Here is a 10,952-nt window from a genome sequence, read left to right on the forward strand (position 1 = left end):
ACAGCAGTTAGACTGATAGACTAATCAGCAACTGAGAAAAAAAGCCAGTAGATAGTGGATCATATAAACAAAGATTGAAAGTTATATTTAGAAAAATGGCATGAAAACATTAACAGAAACACAGCTGGAAGTACTCTGTTAATAGCACAGAAAGTAGATTCTGAGGAAATACATGTTGCTAGACATGAAAAGGGACACTTCATGATGGCAAACATTTAATTTGCCACTTGAATTTATTCTGCATGTTTGTGTTCCTATTGATATAACCTCAAAATATGTGAAACAAAGCTGACAGAGCAATGAGCAGAAATAGAAAAATTTGCCATCATAGTGGGAGACTTTAATATTCCTTCTTTAGTAGCTAAAGAGACAGACCAAAGAAAATGCCCTGACAAGTGCTACAGCTCTATATAATCTAAACATAAAAATTCCTTTTGGTGGCACACTCCTGTAATCCCAGTCAGCACTCGAGGCAGAGGCAATGGAATCATTATTTTGATACTAGTCTGTGATATATAACAAACACACACACATGCGCACACACATATGCGCGCGCACACAGACACTTTTAGAAATGAGAAACATACTTCTGAGTAGTCCTTAGATCAAAGAAGAAATCATAGTAGAAATTAAAATACTCAAGCTGAATGATAATGTAAATTCACATGTAAAGTTTACAGAATACAAATTACAGAAACATTGGTCACTTTGAATGCATCTATTTTAAAAGATGAAACTGTTATCAACTAATAAGAAAATAGTTCTTTGAAGAAACTGGTAAACTTGATAAAACAGAGAGAGAGAGAGAGAGAGAGAGAGAGAGAGAGAGAGAGAGAGAGGAGCAAGCTAGTACACAAATTAGAGAATACATATTCAAGTACAAATAACCAAGAGTAAGATAGAAAGAGGTGCTATTATGAAATTTATAATCATTAAGATCATTAGATACATTATGAAAATTTATCTAGCAATGTATTAGAACTTTACATCAAATGGACACAGTCCTAAAATAAATTCATCCACACACACATTCTAAACAGAGACAGAAATAAACCAAAAAGCTTGATGACTGTAACTGTTAAAGAAACTGAATCAGAAAATTCGAAAGTTTCTATAACAGCTTCATTCAGCATGGCAGCAGGCATTTAAGAAAACAAGAAAGTAATTTGATGCCTTTTTCTAGAGAACAGGGACAGAGTATTTTAGGAGGTCAACCTAACCTTTGGGCTTAAACCTAACAAGAATATGGAGAAGGACAATTAAGGGCTGATCTTATTGATACATTTATATAAAAAAATAAACAAAATAGTCAAATATTAGAATATCACAACCAAGTTTGGCTTTTGCTATAAATACTAGGAGCTCCAAGCTGTTTTGTCATTCCAAACCCAGTCAGTATAATTCACTATTTTAATAAAGATATCCTATAATGTACTTAAAAACAATTATTTGGTATATTTAACCCTGTTTTATGGTTTAATTTTATTTAAATTTTTTTTAGGTTTTTCAAGACAGAGCTTCTCTGTGTGTAGCCCTGACAATACTGGAATTCACTTTGTAGATCAGTAGACCAGGCTGGCCTCAACTCACAGAGATCCACCTGCCTCTGTCTCCCAAGTGCTGGGATTAAAGGTTTGTGCCACTACAGGCCAGTTTATTTAAAAAATTTGAGACAAGGTCTCTAAAAAACAGTCTGGCCTCAAACTCCCTGTGTAGCTGAGGATGAATACCTGAACTGTGGATCTTCCTGCCTCCACCTCCTCTGTGCTGAGAGTATAGATTTATGCCAGCACGCCCGATTTATGCGGTACTGGGGATCGAAATCAGGGCTCTGTACATGCTAGACAAACACTCTACCAACTGAGCTCCATCCTGTGACCTGGTTTCAAGGTTTGTAAAAGCATTTAGACAATTAAGAATAAGTGTCGAATGTGGTGGCTCATGCTTCTAATTCTAGCACTAGGGAGGTGGAGGCAGGAGTATAAAGAATTCAAGGACAGCTTCAGCTACATATTGTATGCAAGGTATGAGCACTGTACACATGGTACTCAGACATACATGCAGGCAAAACATTCATATACATAAAACAAGTCTAAAAATAAAAGAGACACTATATATACATGTATTTATATATATAAATATTTATATTTTTTATTTTATTTATTTATTAAAGATTTCTGTCTCCTCCCTGCCACCGCCTCCCATTTCCCTTCCCCTCCCCCAATCAACTCCCCCTCCCTCATCAGCCCGAAGAGCAGTCAGGGTTCCCTGACTTGTGGGAAGTCCAAGGAATATTTATACACTTAGCAAAACCACTAGAAATAATAAAATTGTTTATTCAGAATCATTGAGTGCTGGGCATGGTGGCTCATGCCTGTCAGAAAAAAAATGAAAGGAAGATTGTAAGTTTGAGGCTAGCCTGAGCTATATAGTGAGTTCAAGGCTAGCCTGAGTTATATATTGAGGTTCTGTCTCAAAAGCCAAGGTTTGGCAATATAGCTTGGTGGTAGAATGCTTGCTTGTTGTATATACTAAGTTTCATCCCCAACAAAAAGTTGCCTTAAATAAATATATATCTTCAATAATCAGAAAAATAAAAATACTTATGGTTTAGAAAATTACAATATAATATTAAATCAAAAACAGTTGGGAAAATAGGTAAATGATATGTTAAAATATTAAAAATGAAAGTAAGTCTCTCTTCTGTTTTCAAATCTTACTTTATGTATTAGATAATGGGAAAAGGGACTTTTTCTTTTTTTTTTTTGCTTTTTTTTTGTTTTTGTTTTCTGAGACAGAGTTTCCCCGTGCGGCCTCATCTGTCCTGCAACTTTCCCTATAGCCAGGCTGGCCTCAAACTCACAGAGATCCACCTGCCTCTGCCACCAAAGTGCCTGACTACAAGGAGAATTTCTTTCATGTGACAGTAAGATTTAGAGAACAAAAACTTTCTTTACTTATTCTTTACTTGAGGTGCTAGAACTTAGTCAGACAGATCATGGAGGAGAGGAGGGGCCCTCAGTCCTCAAAACTCCCGGCTGTCACTAGCTCTGTGAAGGAGCTTGCGCTTTTATTTTGTCAAATTATGTACCAATCATATGGGCCTTTGTTGTTGCTGTCAGGGAGGATTTCATTGGCGCAGTGGGCTTTTTCTATGGAGAACATTTTGGGGCTGAACTTACCATGGAGATCTCTGAGTTCACACCTGGTACACATAGATGAAGATAGAAATGTTGACTACATGTCCAGCTTCCAGGATGTCCACATTGAAAAGCCTGTCAAGGAGGTGAGTGACATGTTAGTTCCAGCTAAAAACCTGGCTCCGTCACAACACCCTTCGGACAACCTCTAAGCAACTTAGTGCTTTCAAAAATTAGGGTTGGAATTATCTAATGGATGGGAATGACAGTCTCAAGAAAGGCCAGAAGGGAATCTCCGGGGAACATGGTGAGGAGGTTGGGGAATGTGTGTATGCTCTGTCGAACAGACAAAATAAAAAACCAAAAGCTTTGTAAGCAAATCTATGTCAAATCTGACATTCTTAGTTTCAGGTGTTGTCCCGGGCAACTGTAACAACATCACCACAGTCTCTCATAAAAAAATACCACTCAAATACTCAACATGCATGTACAGACTTGCTGACATGCCCTAGAATATGCCTTAAAGTATTAGAAGATATAAAATATCTTATTAAAATGACAGTACCACAGGGACACTGATCAGAAATCATCTAACTAGTTAGCAATTCATCAGTTACTAGTTAGAACACAGCAGATGGGAACCTGGGTGATCCTTTGTAGGGAAGATGAGAAGAACAAAGAGAATCATGTAGACCAGATGGGAAAATAGGAAGAAGGCCTTGGATGGTAGCGACCGTTTACCACGGCGATTCAGATCATAGGCTTCAGCACAGAGGGGCTAAGATCCAAATATCACTACCTGACCTCTGGGAAAATTGCTTTATCTTTTTCTTTTCTGTCCTTTTTCTTTAAGATTATAGAAGATGAAATGGAACAATCCCTGTAGACTTTTCTGTAGATTTGCAGCTGTTATTTCCTGCTGTCATATTGAGTCTTTGCCCCTGTAGAGCACATGGGCAAGTCTTTAATCAGACTCAGAGTGGTTAGGCCAAGGGACAGCTTGCCTTCTCAGATGTGAATTGGTGGTCTTAAGACCTAGTTCATGGTAAATAAACCCAGCATGCTTATTGGATTTATCCCTTAGCACCATAAAGAGATAAAAAGAATTTATGAGCTTATTTTGTGTTTGTTGCATTTGCTGAAATTATTCTGTATTGGTTTTTTTTTTTTTGGTTGGGGGAGGGTGAAAACCTGTTAGCTCAAAGAGACAGAGAAAGCACCCAGCCGACTTTCCTCCTCTGCAGATGTCCCAGAAGGCTCTTTCTCCTACTCTGTCTCCAACAAGCCTCTTCAAACTAAAATATCCCTCCCCTCTATTTCCTGTGCCTCTCTCTGTTCATCCTCCTCACTCCCCTGTAGTCTCTATTGTTTTTTTCTATGTTTACTTCCTGTGAACTGGTTGCTTGTTCTGCCTCTTGACCTATGGTTGACTTTATTTAATCCTGCTTACGATATTCATGAAGGAGGCTCTTGGATGACAGGTGTGGGCTAGGGCAGAGGGACACCACAACTAGAAACAGGTTTGTCCAGCAAACAATACAATCTCTGGGTTCGCAATGTGATCAGATGTCCTGTAATATTTCTTTCTTTTTGTCTAAATTAAGAGGAAAGGACTTAACTCTAACACAGCTAAACTATTTGCAATAATGAAGGTATTTCTGCCAAGCTTTCTACAATGTGCAGTTGCTTGCATTTGGTAGTCCTTTTTCTTATTCAGGCTCGTGGGAACTCATCACTGACAGCCGTGGAACCTCCATGGGACCGAACTAGGCCCTTTGCATGTGGGAGACAGTTGTGTAGCTTGGTCTATCTTAGGGGCCCCTCTCAGTGGGACCAGGATCTATCCCTGGTGCATGAGCTGGCTTTTTGGAGCCCATTCCCTATGGAGGGATGCCTTGCTCAGACTCAATGCAGAAGGGAGGAGCTTGGTCCTGCCTCAAGTGAAATGTGGCCGACTTTGTTGACTCCCTGTGGGAGGCCTAACCCTTTGGGAGGAGTAGATGAGGGGTAGGCTGGGAGGGAGGTGAGGAGGGAGAGTGAGGAAGGACGGGAGGGAGATGGGTTGGAATGTAAAATGAAATTAATCCTCAGTATTCTAACACTTAAAAAATCTTGATTCTAGATGAAATCTAGTCTAACTGAAACTCTGTATAGACACCGATCTGACCTGAAAATCATATTTAATATCATCGACACTGATCACTCAGGTAAGTGAATCTTGACTGGCTCAGGAGTAATACTGAACACCGATTGGTTCAGGAGAAGCAAAGGCTAGTTTGTTTCTTTGAGTTCGGGACTCAGTTTTCATTTATTTCATTTTTCATCCAACTTGGGGAAATGTAAAGAAAAAAATAAATGAATATTTAATATTATTGGTCATTTAGTTTGGCCACAAATTCTGTACCGCAGATCATAGAGTTCTCCAGAAGCCTTTATAATCATTGATCTCACTGAATAGCTCCTTTATATAAACCACCAGCAGGGATGAGAAAGACTTGCCCTTGATCGTAGCCACAAGACTGAGAACCAATTAAAGATGATTCGCTTTCTGCTGTTGTATCTTTGTTAACAGGAAAAGAGTGCTGATTTTGTTTAAGGGATTGAAAACTCAGTTTTGATTTAGCTTTAATATATGATTACTGATTTTGTGATTTAAAAAGGCAGGGCTGGGAATATAGCTCAGTTGTAGAGAGATTGCCTGTTGTGTATGAGGCTCTGGGTACCATCCTCAGCACCCTGCCCCTAACCTCTGTGCAGAGACATCTGAGTGTGAAAAAGTATCAATAATGATCCAGGAAAATAGATTATTGCATATAAAAACAGCACCCATGGGTTTATGAGATGACACATCAGGCAAAGTTGCTCACTGCTGACCATGATGGTCTGAATTCAATCCCTGAGACACACGTGGTAGAAGGGTGGAAGGGGGAACTGACTCTCAAGTTGTCCTCTGACCTCAGCATGTGCAGTATGGCTTAGGCTGCACACACACACACACACACACACACACACACACACACACACACCATCATCATCATCATATTGACTCTCAGGGTACTTTCTCCTGCTTTAATGTTGCAATCTCTTCTGCCATCCTTCTCCGTATCTTGTACCCTTAGATTTTAGTTTATAGAATTTCTATACCACTTTCGTCCATATCCACTTACTAGTTCTTCACCTGGTACTCTTTTTGGCATTAACATATTCCCAGGATCCTTGGTAGTAGCAAACAACATACTGTTTCTTACACGTATGATCTTATTCTTTTGTTTCCTTCGGTATTTTGATTCTCAGGCATGTTAGTGAGTTTATGATTGGGACTATTCAATCAGTGTGGCTTCTCCCCTACTCTTTCAGGGGGGGTCTTAACATTAGCACTTAACTTTCTCCTGTTTGCTTTTAGGTCTAATCTCCTTGGATGAATTCCGGACCATGTGGAAACTTTTCAACACTCACTACAATGTTCAGATTGATGATTCCCAAATTGATGAGCTTGCCAAGATAGTGGACTTCAACAAAGATGGAAACATAGACTTTAATGAGTTCCTAAAGGCTTTCTATGTAGTACATAAACATGAGAAGCCGCAGAGCCATCTTGCTCAAGATGAACAAAAACTTCTCCCAGCCTCTTTGAAAACAGCTGATCCCAACCTCTAGTCTTAACCAGGACCTTTGAAATCCATCGTAATCAGGCAAAGTAGACCCTAATTCATAGAACAAGCAGATGCACAGTGTGAGTGTTGGCAGTCCTTAGCAAACCACTATTGGTAAGACTAGGTTAAAAATCTGTTGATGAAATTGACCTCCAGTGTTGGGATCCATACACGGCCTGTGATGAACTGGCTTTGAGCCTGCTGGTTTTAGATCATACCTAACCAGGAGACTGGAGCAATTTGGAAGCATACTGGAAGGAACCCACAGAGCAGGAGAGAAAACTATTAGGTATAATATCTATGAGTGGCTGAGGATAAGAAGAATGCTAAACTGTTATTGAAATAAAGCATTTCCATCATCAAGCTGTCATCATTTTTGGGGATTCCATAACCAGCGATCTTCAGTTGGTGGGGGACCACCTTCAGGGAAGAGGGTCATATCAGAATCTTGAGAGAGACTGTGAGACCAACAACAAAGCCCTTATTTTTTATATTTGTTGAAATTATAAAATAAGTATATTCAGATTGAGCCCTATAATTAATATGGTTTGAGAACCTGACTGATAAGACAGGGTCTTGGTTATATATACTACAACTTACTCTGCTGTTCTGATTGCATATCAGACAATTAAGTTCTGTCTAAAAGTTAGGCTATGTTTCATTATTTTTACAACTTTAGAACTTCAAGATCGAGAAAAAATCCAGATCCTACAAGTCTGCCTGCTACATATATCAGAAATAATACATGAATTGTATCAGATATCTTTTGAAATGAATATCTAAACTTGTAGAAAAGCAAAAAAAAAAACTCCCAGAGGCAGGAAAACAGTCTAACGGAAATCATGATAATTCATGCATCAGACAAGATAGGTATTAATGCTGTTGTAAAAATGTAATTTTCACCTCAAAGAACAAATGATAATTTATTTAAATATGTATGGTCATGCCCAGAAACCTGTATTACCTCTAATTCTATGTTCTAACATGGTAACAGTTTTTATAAATCTTTACAGTGACAGAAAAAAGAAAATCATGCATCAAAATACAGTAATACATTGATAGAAACATCAGTTATGAGAGTTATAGAAGAGTGTGGAAATCTCCATCACAGATCTCACACAATATAGGAGATACTGTTAGAGTGGATTGATGGAAGCTAGTGACTTTCTAAAAATAAAATAAATAAAGTGTTTGTTTCATTAATTTTTTAAATTAAAATATAATTACATCCTGTTTCCCCTTCCCTTTCCTCCCTGTAACCCCTCCCATGTATGCCCCCCTCCCCTGCTCTCTCTCGGATCCATGGCATTCTGTCAAACTTAGAAATGGGCAATGAATGACTTTTAAAGGGACTGAAAATAGCCCCAAATAATTTGACTTGGGCTGAAACATTTTAATTTTCCATAATCACAAAACTAAGTCATTTGACCTTGTATAATCTTTAACACAGGTGCAGCTCTTTTTCCCTTCAGTTCACAATACAAAGAATATTGTGGAGAATTTTTAAAAAAATATTATTGCTAAATGCAAAGGGAATAATTCACCATGAAGAAAAAATAATTTAGATGTATATGCATCTAATCACAAAGCTTTAAAATTAATACAGAAATTTGTACAAGTGCTAGGCTAAATTGATAGAGAAAGCTTTGTGATATCTTTGTCAATAACTTGTCATGGAAATATAAAAGTATGAAATATTGGACAGTCTAACTAACCTGATGCATCATGTGAGTATCTATAAATGCATGTCTATATACTATATAGATATGTGCATGTGCAAACATTTCTGGAACTCAAATCAACTTTTGAAATGTAATTTTTAAGATCCACTCTGCAGAATACATATTTTAAGCACACTGGAACATTTATAAAAACTGACCACGAAACAGATCACAATTACCAATCAATGAGAAACATATTATATTCTCTGATTCTAATGCAATTAAATTCAAAGTAAATATGCACAAGGCCCTAGGTTTGAGCTGAAAAAAAAACTTAAAAAGCTAGCCATATTAATGAAGACTAAAAAAGAATATAACTATAGATTTACCATAAAACTTTAAAAAGAAATTCGCAAGAATTCTGTAACTTTACACTAAATCTTAACAACAAAAACAACAGCAACAAAAATAGCTGCTACATGAAAAGATTTCAGTTGCTGAGATAAAATACCCTGACTGAAAGCATCACAGAGGAGGAACGGGTTTATTTGGCTTACAATTTCAGCTCCCAGTTCATCTTTTCAGGGAAGTCAAGGCAGGAAATCAATCAGCTAGTCACATCACATCACAGGCAAGAGGAAGGGAGAATATGCACATGCCTGCTTGCGTCTACTGGTTTTCATGTTGCTTTCTCCTATCTCGTATAGCTCAGAATCCTCTGTCTAGGGAATGGAGCCATCCATAATGGACTGGGCAGCAGCTATGAAAACAAACCCGAGGTCTTCAACTTACGTGTACAAAACTCCTTTCCTCTTCTCTCATATTAAAACTGACTGATAATGTAGGGCTTGCAAAATGTCTAAAACCTCAGGCCATCTCTGATGACTGTTTTTTTGTTGTTGTTATTTTGTGAATATCATTTGGTTATTTATTCTCAAGAGTTTTTTTTCTAGCACCCTAGGAAAACCATATAGGTATAGTTGATCCTCATGCTCAGATCTCATATTTACAAATTTCCCTGCTCACTAAAACTTATTCATAATTCAAAATTAATATGTGCAATTGTCATGTGCGAAGGTGGTGGAAAATATGGGTTAAATGCATGGTTCCAGTTGAGGTCAAACATGGTGACACTCTGCCGTTTTGTTTAAGTTTCCAGACCATAACCAAGTGTCCTTCCAGAGATAAACTTATGCATCACGCTTTTCATATATATGTGTGTGTGTGTGTGTGTGTATGTCTTCTTAAAGAGTTTGCCATTGAAAATGGCTCCAAAACTCAGTGGTGAAGTGTTGCCTAGTATTCCCTAAGAGTAACAAAACTGTGAGGTGCCTTATGGAGCAGATACATGTGCTAAGTGAAAATAATTCAAGCATGCGCGATAGTACTGTTGGCATGAGCTTAGTGTTAACGAATCGACAATACACAGTAAATGGATTATATTTATAGAAAAATACTTGTAAAACAAGGTATATATTGATCAGTTGATAGAAATGGTAGCCAAAGCCTGGCAAGAACCCAACTCTATATTTTCCCAAGGAGCATTCTTTCAATATTTGCTAATCCCGTGTTCATTTAGAATACATAGATCCAAAATACTATGAATAATGAGAATCAAGTGGGTTCTCTGAAGATTTTCTTTTTCTTCTTTTTTTTTTAATTTTGCTTTTTAAGGTCATTTTTCTGCTCAATTCACTGCAAATGATTGGGGCTATTTATTGACTAATATATTTGTTTGGGCTCATTTATAGTGACACTTCCGTCATATAGCAAGATCCTACATGCGTGTGGCTCATGGTTACCATCCACTGATCTCTGGAGCTATTCTCTTGCAAATGCTTCATGTATCAAACACTATAGGTTTATATTTTTCTTGCTTTCTGGTAGCATGAACCTTGCTGTCACCTGACTTCTTTGACTCTTTTTGGTCCTTTTGCCTTCGGTATGCACACTGGAATCAGCTTGTGAAGTTTGTAGAATCAGCTAGTGGCTTTTTATAGGCATGTCACCATTTACAAGTTAGCCTTTACTATAGTCACCTTTCTTGCTCAGAAACATGACAGTTTCCAATCATTTTAGAATTCGCTCACCTATCTTAACAAAGAGTTTTATGTCATTTCATAATCTTTAAAAGTGATTTATGCTGAGTAGGGTACATGGGAGGTTTTGGAGAGAAGAAAGGGAAGGGGGGAACGATGTAATTATAATCTCAAAAAATAAATAAAAAATATTTATGCCAAGATATACTATGTAAGTTTTGGTATTCTTCTTCTTCCTCTTTTATCTTTCCTCCACACAGAGTTCTATCTTTAGAGTTTGATTCTTTGCTAGTCTCCAGTTACTGTATGTGTTTCTTGTATGACCAGTGTGTGTTTGTGGGGGAAAACCTAGTTATGTGTTTGTACTATGTGCATACACTTGATCAGCCTGGGTTGTTCACTTGTGGGCTTTGTAAGTTTTCATCATGAACTCATCATTAGCAGAGCATTGTTGCTGTT

At 37.7% G+C, this 10,952-nt stretch overlaps 1 protein-coding gene across 1 annotated transcript in view; it reads left to right on the forward strand.

Annotated features, from left to right (window-relative positions):
• The window catches only part of LOC121441308 (serine/threonine-protein phosphatase with EF-hands 1-like), a 107,584-nt gene extending 100,787 nt beyond the window's left edge, over positions 1 to 6,797 (forward strand). Inside the window, exons 14-16 of the mRNA XM_041642444.1 lie at positions 3,123 to 3,286; positions 5,263 to 5,347; positions 6,544 to 6,797. Of these exons, the coding sequence (XP_041498378.1) occupies positions 3,123 to 3,286; positions 5,263 to 5,347; positions 6,544 to 6,797 (503 nt within the window). The remainder of the gene's footprint in view (positions 1 to 3,122; positions 3,287 to 5,262; positions 5,348 to 6,543) is intronic.
• The last annotated feature ends 4,155 nt before the right edge of the window (positions 6,798 to 10,952 follow it).

This window comes from Microtus oregoni, unplaced genomic scaffold, assembly GCF_018167655.1.
Source record: "Microtus oregoni isolate MIOR12 unplaced genomic scaffold, Mior012 000074F_ref0000038, whole genome shotgun sequence".
Classification (NCBI taxonomy): domain Eukaryota; kingdom Metazoa; phylum Chordata; class Mammalia; order Rodentia; family Cricetidae; genus Microtus; species Microtus oregoni.